General features: G+C 50.4%; 2 protein-coding genes across 2 annotated transcripts; both read right to left on the bottom strand.

Moving 5' to 3' along the window:
- Window positions 1-388: 388 nt before the first annotated feature.
- On the bottom strand, window positions 389-2,859 carry LOC125519125 (ethylene-responsive transcription factor ABR1-like). Its single transcript, XM_048684001.1, has 4 exons — window positions 2,803-2,859; window positions 2,587-2,743; window positions 2,000-2,007; window positions 389-1,114 (listed from the first exon to the last, which is right to left on the bottom strand). Exons 1-4 carry the CDS (start codon window positions 2,857-2,859, stop codon window positions 389-391), a joined length of 948 nt encoding a protein of 315 aa, XP_048539958.1.
- Window positions 2,860-4,422: 1,563 nt separating this feature from the next.
- Window positions 4,423-6,542, bottom strand: LOC125519673 (alpha-1,3-arabinosyltransferase XAT2-like). The gene is made up of 2 exons (XM_048684403.1): window positions 6,087-6,542; window positions 4,423-5,968 (listed from the first exon to the last, which is right to left on the bottom strand). The coding sequence occupies exons 1-2, from the start codon at window positions 6,208-6,210 to the stop codon at window positions 4,704-4,706; spliced, it is 1,389 nt and encodes a 462-aa protein (XP_048540360.1). The 5' UTR covers window positions 6,211-6,542; the 3' UTR covers window positions 4,423-4,703.
- Between the last annotated feature and the right edge of the window lie 8,295 nt (window positions 6,543-14,837).

Genomic DNA, 14,837 nt, shown 5'->3' with positions numbered 1-14,837 from the left:
GGCCCATATTTGAGTCTACTTGGGGCTGCACACCTTAGAGCAACTCCAACAGCCGCCCAACACGCGGCACGCTAAAAACTACTTTGCAGCACGTCCATCGTCTGTTTGGTGCGGCGGATAGCGCTGGCTCCATCAGCCACACTAAAATGCAGCGTGCGCATGTAGCTCCAGCAGCGCACAAAAATACAGCGCGTGTGCATAGATATTTTGTCTCACCATACATACTTCTAGCATAGAAAAAACGATACAAAGATATTTTACATAGCATAGATAAAAACGATACAAAGATATTTTACATAGTTCATAGCATAGATCGATAAAGAAGACTACGGTGCAACTACATTTAAAAAACTACGGTGCAACTAGATAAACTACAGTGCAACTAGAACTACTCCGAGTCGTCCTCATCACCCTCGCTGGTGTTGTCCGAGGTAGAGATCCATACGTCATCCCAACGTTCATAATCAGACGTGAAGAACGACTTCCCAACGACGTTGACGAGATCGCATTGCGATATGGCATGTGCCTTTCGCCGACGCTTGTCCGCCTGCTCCGCGCGGCGCCTTGCCGTCCTCTCCGCCCAGTAGGCGCGCTCGTTGGCGACGTCCTCCGGGTGGCCCTGGCGGCACTCCGCCATGGCTCGCTCATCCTCCTCGGCGATGAGGAGGCGGCGCTGATGCCGACGGTGCTCCGCACGGTTCTGATCCATGATAAGACGAGGCGGAGGGGCGACGGCCTGCGCTTGCTCGCGCGTGTAGACATTGCGGAAGTTAATCTGTGATGGAGGCCTCTCTAGGCGCCACGCCGCCGCGTCGTACGCGCGGGTGGCCCCGTGTGCGGTCTCGAACGTGCCGAGGCCGAGCCGGACGTCGCTGGACCGGATCTCAGCATAGTAGGTGCCGCTGGGGCGCTCGTGGATGTCGCGGTAGCCAGACGATCCCCGGCGGCGCGGCGGCATGGTGGCGCGATGGTGGCGGGGCGAGGAAGCGACAAGCAAGCGGCAGAGTGAGGGAGCGGGGAGAGCGCGCGTGGCAGTGTGGAGGCCGCGTGGCGAGCGCCGCAATTTATAGGCGCGCCCGAAGCGGTGCGCCAAATCTAGCGCGTGAGCTGCCGCCTTTTCCCGCGCGTGCAATCATTTTCCGCACGCGCTAGTTTCCCGCTGCCACTTGAACGCGCGAAAACATCCCATGCGCGCTAAAGTGAAAGTTTATCGCGCACGCGCGTCTTTTGGCACCGCTGTTGGAGATGCTCTTAGTGGTTGGGTCTGCTTTAGAGAATACTTCGCGATCATATCTAGATACGCATGTAAGGACTGTGGTATCCCCAACCATCAGGGTTCAAATCCTGGCGCTCGCATTTCTTCTTGGATTTATTTCAAAATTTCCGGCGATGCGCATTCAGTGGAAGGAGACGTTCTCGTCGACGACGAGGTGCCTACGGTGATTTCGTAAATTTCAAGATAATATGCCGGCTTAGTCTTTCGGAAGCGCTCATAAGGGTAGGGTGTGCGTTCATAGGAATGAGTGTATGCGTGTGTGTATGAGCGATTGTGTCTGTACTGATGTTTAAAATAATGTCGCTGGCACTGGGCAAACTTTATTTGGAGAATTCCTTAGATCATTACGGACCTCCCATATATGCCGGCAAATTACTGCAACAACAATACTTTGGGTTTCATTGCATCTGTCCGGAAGATCAAAAAGGCATTGTTTTTCGCACACAAATACTATGATGATAGCACGACACCATTGTTTAGAGCTCCCGTCCTCCACCAGATCGGACCGTTACGGTTCAGACTTCAGAGCGAAGAGGACACTAACCATTAATAACCATACGATCCGCTGCTACGGCTCTACCAAATCCATTGTCCTCTCGCTGAGCTACTCAAAGCTACTGTATAAACAAAGCCATTTTCAAGCATCCGATGTCTACACTCCAACATGCGTCAGTTGTTGGGTACGGCCCTCTCGGCTACGTTTCAGTATAAATACAGACATACTCTTAATCCTGCATAAAATAACAGTAATGTGTAGTGAGATCAGGCTGTCTACGGCACTTCTTGATTCATCAGCAGCTCGGTGAAAGAACTTCTTTCACTGAACTTCCGATCGATCCACTGTTGGACATGCATACTCCATCAGTATGGTATCGCCGGCCCCATACATGTGCGACGTGTCGCCCTCTTGCTGGAACAGAAGTCTCCGGCACGTAAAGCACCAGTAGTAGTAATGTAAAGCAGCGGGCTGCGGGCGTCTAACCCGGCTATCGGATAAGGAGCAGAGCTTCTGGATGCACACATCTACTATCTACTATCAATCCACGGCATCATTGCTTGCGCTTTTTGCCAAGCCTAACACACAGGACCGGACCAGGCGCGCTTAATTGGCAGAACAACGTGCTCGGACCTCAGAGCACCTAACTGATGGCGTCGTAAAGCTACATTTGCCCTGCCGGCCGGTTAGGCCCGTGGCTGTGGCTGTGATGAAGGTCAAAGGGCTGAGCCGGACAAAGGCAGAGGAGACAGAGGCCTCTGACCACTTGGAGAAACCAGCTGCTGCTTATTTTTCAAAGACCGCGTGCGCGCACCTGCCGCTCCCTGCTCTTTGTTGTTGATATTGTTGTTGTCAAGCTGCCGCTCCGTGTTGGAAAACAGCGAGAAGAGCTCACTGTCCTGGCATGGCAACGATACTTCTCGCCCAGCGGCCTTTTCCAAATTCAGGCCCGAAATGATGAAGCTCCAGCCCTGGAATCCACCACCAGATGGACAGTACGTGGAGACTGTAGCTGGACGGCAGCCGGGACCAAACCAGCTTCAGAACCGTAGACGGTTCTCCGTCCTTCCGTGGACACGCAGCGCATGGACGGCCGGACTGAGCCATCAGGCCATCATCCAGAGATGTACATCCATCCAACAAAAGAAGCCGGGAACACTTTGCTTACGTTACGGGGGATCGACCGATCGTATGGCTTAATCTAGTACGGAGTACTACGTAGAACGCTTTCCGTCCGAACGGAAATCTGGTGGACGGCGAGGAGCCAACAGAAATCTGGTGGCGGCGATCGCATCCGATCCCCGCGGCAGTGGTCCTCGTGGAGCCGGTTGAGCTGTTTCCCGGACCTGCTCATATCCACTGACCGCGTAGGGTTAAACGGTTCTTATCTGAGAGATACCGCGGACGATCGTCGGTTGTGCCGGCGTTTTCCCAAGCCGATTGAGTATATTGGTATCTAATCATCACGTTTCGCGCAGGTAATCTGGGTCGCAACAATAATCAATCCAAGAAGAGGAGGAGGAAAAGGGAGCTGATGACTGACTGATTAACTCTGGGTTGGTGCCCCGTCGTGGCCACAGCGTAGCCCGTTCGTCTTTTCCCGTGTGGAGAACAGAGGGGCAACCACTGCGCCTCGCTGCGCTGGGCTCCTCGTGGTGGTTTGGCTTGGCTTGGCTTCTAGTTTAAGACCTTTTCCCCTACCTCCGGTGCGTGCGTGCGTGCGTGAGCTACTAGCTAGGCTAGCACAAGGCCGGTGGCAGTGGGGTGCATCTTTTTTAGGTTTACCAGGGATTTGTACTTCTTTTTTCTTCAGAAGATGAAACTATTATAGGAGTAAAGGACCTGGATATATCATGGCAGTACTGCCTATAATTAAGCTACTCTTATAACATTAAAAGAGATTAAGCTACTCTAACGACATGATGCTGGCGAGTCCAGGGTCAATAAAAGAGATCAAGCTACTCTAACATTAGAAATTCACAGCCGAACCAAACAGGGCCTCTAACGATATGATGCTGGCGAGTCCTACCACTTATGACCATAGGTGCTTTGAGCTATCAGCTAAGGTCCAGGCCTCCTCAACTGCTCCGAAAACTAAGTCCAAGCCTCCTCAACTGGTCCGAAAATTATAGTCGAGGCCTAATCAAAGCTTGTCTGAAATATAAAGCTGTCGCTGCTAATTGAACTTGTCTCAAATATAGAGCTGAAGGCCCCTAAGCTGGTATGTACGGTACAAAATACAGAGCTGAAGGCCCCTAAGCTGGTATGTACAGTACAAAATACAGAGCTGAAGGCCCCTAAGCTGGTATGTACAGTACAAAATACAGAGCTGAAGCTGGTCTGAAATGTTGCGAGAGCCTTTTCATTCTTCAGATAACCTCGGGTGTGGAGAGCGACAGGGCTTCTGTTCTGTGGTACAGTACAGTACTGCCCTAGGCTACAACCTACTCCAACGAAACTGGTCCAAAATCTATACAAAAGTCGAAGCCTCCGAAGCTGGTCAGAATTGAAAGCATTATGTCTGATGAACTGTTGAGAATGAGGGGGCACGCATGACGCAGCAAGTTTGGGGCCAGAAAAGCATCACACTCAATTGTTCACATGCCCTGTCTCTCTGATGGTAGCAAAGTGATGGATCACACACTCCCCATGTGGGCAAATAATTACATTTTTCTCTGTGTGCGTTGTCGGGACAATCAATCGAATTTACAGAGTGTAAATTAACCTTTGGACACTTTGCTGCCTATGCGTGACACGAACTTGTTCGTCTCCTCCTTTACCCAGAAAAAAGAAAGAAAGAAATGAATCTTTGGCACCACCACAACAACAAATCAAGAAGTGAACCAAACATGGGAGGGAGAGAGAGGATGAGGAGGAAGAAGAAGGCCTAATCTAGCATGGAGAAAACGAACTTGAAGCAGGGGCTCAGTGTCAGTGCGAGGAGGGGGAGGGCAGGAGGCTGCGCGCGTGCTGGAGCGTGCGCGTGAGCTTGGCGAGGTCGAGCCGGACGCTCTGCTTGTCGAGGTAGGTGGTCTTGATGGCGTTCCAGCCCTTCTTGTGCACGTCGTAGGGGTGCTGCAGGTAGAAATGGTCCTTGGGGTAGAGGTCCTTGAGCGAGCTCTCCTCCAGCGACACGTTGTACTCCATGTAGGTCACGTCGAAGTCCTTGGCCGGGTCCTTGAAGGTCACCCGGGACAGCCACTCCAGCCCGCCGAACGGCACCACCTGCAGCAGCACGGCGCGGCTCGGGAGGAACACCATGTTGGTCAGCCCGGCGCCGTGCACCCCCATCATCACGTCCGCCGAGTTCACCAGCCGCGCGAAGTTGGGCATGTCCGTGTGGTTGTCCGGCTCCGCGATGCGCACGTCGAACTGCGCCGCCGCCGCCGCGTGCGCCATGGCGCGCTCGTTCAGGAACCGCCGGGAGGACTTGCGGGAGATGATGAGGAGCCGCGGCTTGCCGAGGCTGGCGGCCCCGTCGTGGGACGCCACCACGCGGTCGAGCCGGAAGGCGCGCCGGAGCAGGCGCTTGAAGTCGGCCACGGTCTCGCCGCCCGGGGAGCGCGTGCCGTCGATGCCCATGGGCCGGTGGAAGGTGGAGCCGATGACGATGCGCGAGAAGCAGTGCACCTCCTGGTCGTTGTCCACGTCGATGACGTCGTAGTTGGAGAGCTGGCGGAAGAGCGGCGTGAACTTGTCCAGCCACCAGTCCTTGATGTCCGTGAGCAGGAACTGCACCTCGCCGCCGAAGTGGTGGGTGCTGGTGAAGAGCGGCACCAGCACGTCGGTGTAGTCGTGGTACAGGTTGCCCGCGAACCCGCCGCTGGAGAAGAGGAAGGCCGGGACGGAGTGGTTCCTGGTGCAGAGCGGCGGCACGGCGCTGTCGTTGGCGCCGCCGAAGGGGAGCAGCGCGAACTCGCGGACGTCGTCCATGGCGACGGCGTCGTGGCGGCGCGCGTACGGCTTGGTGCGCCACTCCTTGCCCAGCGGGCTGATGTAGATTTTGGAGTGGTTGCCGTCGACCCGGACGTCGCCCACGGCCGCGCACCGCTCCGAGCGCTTGCTGGTGTTGTAGCAGGTGGGGCGGCTGGGGTCGAACTCCTCCTCCCCGATGGGGCCGGAGATCTTGTACCGGCTGCTGTCGTAGTCCTCGTCGATCTCCACCTCCAGGTCCAGCAGCGGCGCCGGCTTGTTGGCTGCACGCACGCACACCCATCGAGCAAATCAGCATCAGCCGAGCAAGAAAGCAAGCAAGCGGAGGGAGGGAGGGATCGGCGGGTGAGGGAATGGAGCGGGGAATGGGGAGGGACGTACGGTACGGGGTGGAGCAGTAGCGGGCCTTGATGAAGGTGAGGACGCAGAGGGAGAGCAGCATGGTGACCACCATGGCCGAGTTGCCCATCCGGCGCGGCTCCTGCCGCGACCTCGGCTGCTTCATGGCGCCTGCCCGCCGGTGGTGGAGGTGGAGATGGCTTGGCACGGCGGGCCGGGGATCGACCGGAAGCCACAGCAGCGACAGCGCAGCGCGGGCGGGGGAGCTGTGCGGCGCAAGGGTATTAAAGGCGTGGTTGGTGGAGGCGATGGCGATGTAGCGCGCGGAGGAGGTTCAGGCCCGGAGGTTGGTTGGTGGGCTCGCGTCGCGCGCGCGCCGGCCGTGGTGGGTGTGGCTCTACCTGACCTGAGGGACCCGGCACGGCAACCACTACGGCGGGCAGGGCAGCGGCTATTAGCTCCTGTGATGCTGGACCACCGCCCCAGGCCAACGACCCACTGGCCGCTGCCCCCTCGCCGCCGATTGGCCGGGGACGGACGGCTGATGCAGTCGCCCACTCAGATAAATTTCGCCGGAGACAGCACGGCAGCTTCCGAGGCCGCGTTGATGTCTGAAACACACATCTTCCTCCTTATCTTACGACTACGACACGGCACATGCTGTCACTTGCAGACGGCAACTGTCGGTGTGAAGAGAAGGGCCGGGCGTGCTGTACTGTAGCTCAGGAGGAGCACGACGGCCAAACGTTCACGCGCGTTCGGCAGCCACGCACGCGGTTTTCCACGGCGGCGGCGAGGTCGGCAGCCGCCGTGCGTGGACCGGCGAGCTGGCTAATCAGTAATCATACATACGCCGTCGTTTCAGACATACTACGTCCGCCCAACTAAATGCTAAATGCTGGCGTGGCGCGCAGGTCGCGGCGCGCGTGATTGCGGCGTCCGTGCGCGTACCCGCGGCCCACGTGCTCTGCTCGCCGGCAAGACGGCAAGGGCCGTGGTCTGGCGCTGCCTTGCGTTTGCCGGAACCTACCCAACCGCTCGCTGGCGACCAGAAGGGATTGACTTACGCCGGAATCATTTTCCTTGGCCAGTTAAGTCTCGAGTGATCATGCGGATCACATTCACTCACATATAACGCTGGCGCATCTTTGACATCTTTGGGCTCGTACGGAGCTAGCCCCCCGCGACGCAACCCAACCACACCATCCATCACCTCACACGGCTGCACAGAAGAAAAGAGGAGGAAAACGGCATGGTTTTGAGACCGGACGAAAAGGCTCTCTCTTCTCTCATCCGCACGCCCGGGTGAGTAGCTGTCCCGTCGTTTTTCCCTTGCGTCCACCATCTTCTTCAAGGTGAAAGGAACGACCGGCCGTGTGTACGACTCAGCATTTCACAAGTCGCAAGCAACGACGCGAACGCACCTCTCTCTGTCATGTGAAACACACAACTCCGATCCGATCAAACCATCCCGTCAGCTTTGTCCGTCCGTCCGGCCATCCATCTCGCCCAATGAAAAGCCAGCATTATCGTTCGCGACGAGCTGCTGGAGCTGGTGAGATCCCCAAGCCACGCACGCACTAGCTAGCTTGGACCGATTTTCTTCACTTGCACTCATCCGAACCCGGTCCCCGAAGCCTAAGCGTGCCGTAGGATTGGATGGATCGACGCCGTGCCGGGAGAGGAGGGCGGAGAGGGACAGCGCAGCTCCATTTTTTGCTTCGGTGGGAGACGAAAGGTGCTCCCGCCTGCCTGATATATAAAGCATGCCACCGATGAAAGCGTGTCCATGGACCAGGCTGCGGCCGGCGGCTACTACGCACTACTACAGGCTCATTCACCGGGCCTTCCCTCTCTGCCTTTGCTTGTTGTTGCTCGACGGGTCACTGTTAAATACTGTTGCCGGGAATGAATAATGTTTGCCTTCTGATGCAAACTTGTCGGTGTTGGGTGTACAGTCAGTGTGCGTGTGATGGTGGCGTCGCCGGAGTCGGACGTTGGCGGCGGCGAAGAAGCACCAACGGTGTTGGCTGGCTTTCAGGGTGGAGTGCGGGAGGGAGAGTGTACAACAAAAGGGACCTGGAGTATGTGATCCCGAGCTTCGGTGATCCTAGATGAACAGTTCAAAAAAAATCTGAATTTCTGCGGCAAGAAATATTGCTGTTCTTTCTAGATGCATGCAAATTTTCATGATGAAATTACATTTATGGAGGTGTGGACAAAAAAACAAAATTGATGCTCCGAAAAAGTCTTTTTGGAAGCACTTGGAAACATCATTTTTTTTTCACGCTTCCACAAATGTAATTTCATAATGAAAATTTGCATGCATGTAGACAAAACATCAATGTTTCCCTTCCGCAAAAAAAAACATCAATGTTTCTTGTAAAAAAATCAGAAATTTTAAATTTCGCTACTATTTTCTTTCGCAAAAAAAAATTCGCTACTATTTTTCTTTGGATTTTACTGTTCATACGGGATTACTGGAGCTCAGGATCACATGAATGCTTTCGGTACAAAAGTCGTATTATAAGCATGTGTTGCTTTTTGATTGGTAAATGTTTCTGAACGGCTGACATCCGATTTGTGGCCCGTCAGATCGATCTGGATCGAACGGCCAGACGCTCTTTGTGGCCCCGCGCACCGTAGGCATGCTCTGCCTTATCTCTCATCCACTCGTTTTTCCCCGGCCCTGAACACAATCTTCCCATCGTCGTTCTTTCCCAACAAGTGCACGCCTCCATGGCTACCTCCTGCTGGCATCCGATTATGTGTTGCCATAAGGGCTCGAAGTCAAGCTTGAACAACCCCCTCCCCCCTCCTCTCTCTCTCTCTTTGAAACGGGAGAGTAGTTGCATCCTCATAGCCATCGATTTTGTTGTAACAGGAGCTCCGTGCTACTATGCCCCATCCACTCTTATGTGCAAGGTTGCAACCAGCGATCGATAAAGCTGCAACCGACGCCTGTGAGGGTTGCAACCAATGAGGAAAAAAGCTTCAACCGGAGATGATGAAAGCTGGAACCGACCAATGCGCAACCGCAAAAGCTTCAACCGATCGATGACCGAAAAAGTTTCAACCAGCGACGCGAGTTGATGATGGTACAAGCGGTGAAGCTGGGAGCTGTGGCCGGTGGTGCGGTAGCGCTATGGCGACGACGACGCTGCAACGACAACCACCACATGTTGAGGCGTTCACTAACGACAGTGCTCCGCCCAGCCGCAACGTTGACGCGAGGGCAGCGACTAAAACCAACGGGGATGGGTGCGGCGAGGGTAGCGACTGGCGGCGAGTCGGTGGTGCTTCGAGCTCAGTCGCCTCACACGTCCATGGCGGTTGTCGCGGGCGCTCACTGTCGTCTTTTGGCATCAAACCAATTAGCCTCTTCGTCTTCATTTTCTTTAACATCCTCCTTCTTTAGTCCTATATTTTTATTTCCCCCTCCATTTGGGGTTTGTTTACTTTGAACATTTTTTCAAAAGTATATGAATTTATGTTTAAACATTATTAAAATCCCTTTACAAAATATATGAACTATTTTTTGAAAAAGATGAAACTGTTTTATACATTAATGATATTTTGTATAAATGACCATTTTGTAAATACGAGATGAATATACTATTTTATATATGTGAAGATTTAATCTACATACATGAAAAAATATTTTTCCTCATTTTTATAAATATACTTTTGACAATGCATTTTTTTTAAAAAGTTAAACAAAAACATAATTTCTCCACACAAAAAAAGAACTAATGGGCTGCTCTACAGCGGTTTCATCATGAGAAGAGGTCCTCCTATTGTCTCTATAACGTTTAACAGCGCTTGCTCCAATATAGATCAATTCTTTTATGGCACCGCTCGACCATTCAAAAAGAGTATTTAACCAAAAACCATCACATTTCATGGAAACGTGCCCAGAAACTACCACTTTACGAATTTATGCCAAAAACTACCACTTTTTTGCTAGTCTGTGCCTAAAAACTACCACATTGACTTAATGACTGATTAGCAAGAATTAAACTTGATTATGACAGGTTGGGGCCCACATGTCATTCTTCTTCTTCCACCCTGCCACCGCCGCGGGTCGCTCCCTCCCCTTCCCCACCTCCTTCCCACAGCAAGGTGAAGGGGAGCGTCGAGAAGGCCAAGGACGAGGCCAAGATCATGCACGTCGCCGCCGCGTCGCTGCGCGCAGACCTGGAGAAGGAGAAGGCGGAGCTGGCCGCGCTACGGCAGAAGCAGAGCACGTTGTCGTCTGCGTCCATCCCGTCGCTGGAGGAGGAGTTGAGCAGGGTGACCTCCGAGCTCGCCGCGACGCAGGCAAGAGCGAGGGGCAGCGAAGAGAGAAGAAGAAGAAGACGGCTAAACAACTAGACGAGGCACGACGAGAGGCAGAGCGAGCCAAGGCGAGTGCACGGCGACGCAGGAGGAAGCCGCCGCGGGCAGGGAAGACACGCACGTGGCCAGGGCCGCGGTCCAGGCCATGGTGGCGCGGCTGGAGGCGGTGTTGCGGAAGGTGCTTGCCATGAAGGTGTCGGCGGAGACCGCCGCGGTCGGTGCAGGAGCAGCACCACCGCGCCGCCCATGGACTCGCCCAGCAGGAACCGAGGCAGCGGCGTCGATGCAGGGTCGCAACCACACCGTCATGGCCAGCAACCACACCTCGCCGGTGTCCTCAGCCACCTACTAGTGCGATGGTGAAGCTCACCTCCTTCCCTCCCTTGCACTGAAAGTGTTGTTAAAATGCCACAGAGAGAGGAGGAAGCTCGTCAGCCCTGACGGGGGGCCCATTTGTCATAAACATGTTTATATCTTCTAAACTGGTCATTTCCCGAAGTGGTAGTTTTTTGCCACGGGTTTGTAAAAAAGTGATAGTTTTTGGCACAAATTTGTAAAGTGGTAGTTTTTGGACACGTTTCCATGAAATGTGGTAGTTTTTGATTAAATACTCGTTCAAAAACCAGCAAATTTGACTAAATAACGGCTAGCTGCTTTCTAAAAAGATTGTAAACTCAAGAACATGTTCATGAATTTAAAATAAGTTTATAGATTGAAAAAAATCCTTTTTTTAAAGAAAAATATTAATGAATTTAGAAAATGTCCGTGGATAAGAAAAGGTTTACGGATTAAAAACAATCACGAATTTTAAAAATGTTCAAAGATTAAAAAAATGTTTAAAATTTTTGTTAATTTTGAAAACAAAAAAAATGAAAAATACTGAAGAAAAGAAAAAAAAAGCCAAAAGATGGGAAACCAGAGCAATGAAATAAAAAATCTCCCAAACTAGTCTAGTCCAACACAGTGACAAAGTGCACGATTTTGCAAATCACTAAATATTCATCGCAGCGGATATTCTAGATTCTGAACCGCTGTAAAGTTGTACATGTTTCATTTTGCTATCTTTTTTTTTTGAAAGTTATTTTGCTATCTTTGTTGTGTCCAGTTCAAAGAGAGGGTGTGTGTGTGGGGGGGGGGGGGGGGGGGGGGGGGGGGGGGGATCGCTGTGTCAAACTAACACTTGACACACTTCATTTGAAATAATCGCATCCTTGTATGACGTAACAATTTCAATGTTCAATCCAGAGGATTGTCTGATGACCTATTATGCTATTTGGTGTGTTTTAGACTCTTGGATTTGGCCATCTCATTTTAACCTGTGTTTATCAATTGAGCATATTCTAAGTTGGATGCCAAATATGTACCCATATGATACAACTATCCAGTACAGACTCGTATGTCAGGTTCTACGCCGCTGACTTGCTTCGGCTATAGATTTACAGAGCCCGGAGACCGCACGACAAGAGTGATCTACTGGCCTGGGTGCAACTTCTTGATGGCTGATTTTTGGTTTTGTTAGAAGCTGTTGTAATCTTCTCATAGGAAAACCTTTCTCTGTTCTTTCCTCCTTCTTTTTAGGCTGCTTGTGGCCTTGCACCTTGGTGCATTTTACAAGCTTCATGTAATTGACTCTGGTCTCCAGGCTTTGCCTGTTTTCAAATATATAACGTAGAAGCCATTCTACCTTTATTTAAAAAAAATACATCTATCCAGTGTCATCGGCAAATTGACCTATTATGAAAAATCTGGCATATTCTAAGAAAGCTAACATCCAGATTTCATAGCTCGCAGGTATCTCTATAATTAAAAACAGTTTTGCTAAAGCTCTGTTACTTGAATAAAAACCACTCAACAAAAGAAATACATGGATACCAAGATATATGTACTGCCCCCCTCTATACTTGAATCCTGGTTCCGCCACTGGGTATAGCAGGAGATCGATGCACAGAGACTACCAACCATGCAGTACCTGCACCTGTATTGTATACGAGGCATCAGACGACGATGAGCTGCATGAGCCATGGCGGTGGATTCCAAGGCTGGAACTTCATTGTTTCAGGCCTGAATTTGGAAAAGGCCGCCGGATGAGTGTCATTGCCAGAGATCGGGTATTCGAATGAGACGCAGGTGCACACAGTCTTTGAAAAATGCCTGCTAGAGCTGGTTTCAAGTGGTCAGACGTCAGTGGCCTCTGTCTAGTCTCTACTTTTGTCCGGCTCAGCCTTTGACCTTCATCACAGGCTCACAGCCATAGCCACAGACCTAACCGGTTGGCAGAGCAAATGTAGCTTTTGGATGCCATCAGTTAGGGTGCTTTGAGCTCTAAGTGCGTCTGGTCCTGTATGTTAGGCTTGGCAGAAAAGGAAAAATATGATGCCATGAACTGATGGATGTGTTCTTCCAGAAGCTCTACCTCCTTATCCGGCCGGGTCAGCTGCTGGCCTGCTACTGCTTTAAATTACTAGCTAGTACTTTACGTGCTCTAGACTTCTGGTCCAGCAAGAGAGTGACACATCACACACGAACGGGGCCAGTTATGCCATATCGATCATCACCCGAGGCCGAGGGAGGGAAATACAGTACATGGTTAAAAGGAACAAATCTGAGTTTCAGTGTAGGAAGTTTCAGAGCTACTCCAAAGGCACTGCATTGCGTTGTCTGGGTTATTTATTTCACTGAGATGCCGAGACAAGAGCTAGTTCTCTGATCTCAGTGAAGTCTACAGGAGAGAAGAATATGTATAATTTTAGTACAAAATTGTACTAAGTCAGCGACACTTGATTTTGGCCTTTTGGGATGGAGGAAGTATAATTTATACTTTCTTCGTTCGAAAAAACTTGTCCCTCAAATGAATGTATCTAGCATCAAATTAGTGCTAAATACATTTATTTGAGGAAAAAGCTTGGGACAAGCTTTTACAGATGGAGGGAGTACAGCGCAGCAAGCGGGGTGCCGTACCCAGTAACCGAAGCATGTTGGAGTGTAAACATCGGATACTTGAAAGAGCTTTCTTTTCTTTCAAAGATGTAGTAGAGTACTATGCTACACTGACTTTGGGTAGCTCAAGCAAGAGGACAATGGATTTGGTAGAGAAGTAGCAGCGCATCGTATGGTAATTGAGTGATGATTGGTCCTGCTCCGTAACAGTCCGATCTGGTACTAGTAGCCTACTACTCTCTCTGTATCTAAATATAAATATAAGTCATTTTGATAGGCTTGTGAGGAAGTAGTAGCAAAAGTCGACACATGCTTTTGTGGCTTCAATTTAAGTTCCTGATGATGGTTTTGTGTCGCCTACGGACACCAGCAATAATTGCCAAGGTTTGGCAGCTCGGTTCGGGTTGGAGAATATCATGGCATTATTTTTAGAAATGTAGGTTTTTGATATTTTTGATGCGTTTCGTATCGACAAATACAATGGTTTTATAAATCATAGTCTTTTCAATAACCCTTTTTTAGTATTTGAAAAAGCTCGACCTCTCGTTTCAAAGGAAAAGTTATTGAGCCAACTTTTATGCGTAGCATGTCAATTCGACATGTTGCAGCATGGCAAATTCCCAAACATGTGGGCGAATTTCCCATTTTCTTGTAGTGTGACAATTCACTATAATGCATCCTGCAAATATTCTAAACACATGGCAATCTACCCTGTTGCAGCATGGTGAATCCCTAACAATTCTTTCTGATAGCATGACAATTTCTTCTTTTCAACATGGCAAATATACTCCCTCTGTTCTTTTCTAGTTCGCGTATAAGATTTGTGAAGTCAAGCCTCATAAAGTTTGACCAAATCTATAGAAAAAAAATACTACATTCACAATGTGAAATCAATACCAATAGATGCGCCATGACTTAAAGTTTCATATTGTATGATGTTTTTTCATATAAATATGGTTAAACTTTGTGAAGTTTGACTTTAGGCAATTTTTATATGCAAAGTAAAAAAGGACCGGAAAGAGTATTTCTTACAACATGGCAATTCATGAGCATTCACTGAGAGTGATTTTTTGAAGGAACATTCGATGGCGTGTTCGCTCGGACGAGCTTTTTGTAGGGAATATCTGTTCATCTGGGTGGCTTCCTAATGAAAATCAGCTCGTTATTGGTGTCCTTTCTCCAAACTAGTTTAAAAAGTGTGATTTTAAAAACTAAGGTATTAGTTTTCGGACAGTGGATTACAAGGTTGTAAAGTACCACGATTTTGGACAAATCTATGCTGTCAAAATGGGTCTTAGTCAAGTTTTTTTTTGAAACAAGCAATGGGTCTTATTCAAGTGTTTACTGTGTAAAAATATACATGAAAAATGTCTAAGTAAACTTTAACCTATTTGACTGTGCCAAATGTACAACAGGCACATACCGGACGCTCGATAGTGCCTCGTAGTACAGTACAGTAGGAGTGTAGGACATCTACCATGACGGTGCTATAAGAATGCTAAAAGGCTTTGCGTAACG

The sequence above is a fragment of the Triticum urartu genome, chromosome 7, assembly GCF_003073215.2.
Source record: "Triticum urartu cultivar G1812 chromosome 7, Tu2.1, whole genome shotgun sequence".
In the NCBI taxonomy this organism is placed as follows: Eukaryota; Viridiplantae; Streptophyta; class Magnoliopsida; order Poales; family Poaceae; genus Triticum; species Triticum urartu.
Note: the sequence above shows the minus strand (reverse complement) of the source record. Positions and strands in the feature narration are given on the sequence as shown.

Excerpts from the sequence above, each read along its gene's own strand:
- LOC125519125 (XM_048684001.1), bottom strand. The coding sequence starts at position 2,859 with ATGCGCTGCGTGTCCACGGAAGGACGGAGAACCGTCTACGGTTCTGAA. Across the intron at positions 2,744-2,802 it reads ACGGTTCTGAAGCTGGTTTG|GGCTGGAGCTTCATCATTTC; the intron begins GTCCCGGCTGCC and ends GGTGGATTCCAG.
- LOC125519673 (XM_048684403.1), bottom strand. The coding sequence starts at position 6,210 with ATGAAGCAGCCGAGGTCGCGGCAGGAGCCGCGCCGGATGGGCAACTCG. Across the intron at positions 5,969-6,086 it reads CTACTGCTCCACCCCGTACC|CCAACAAGCCGGCGCCGCTG; the intron begins GTACGTCCCTCC and ends GCGTGCGTGCAG.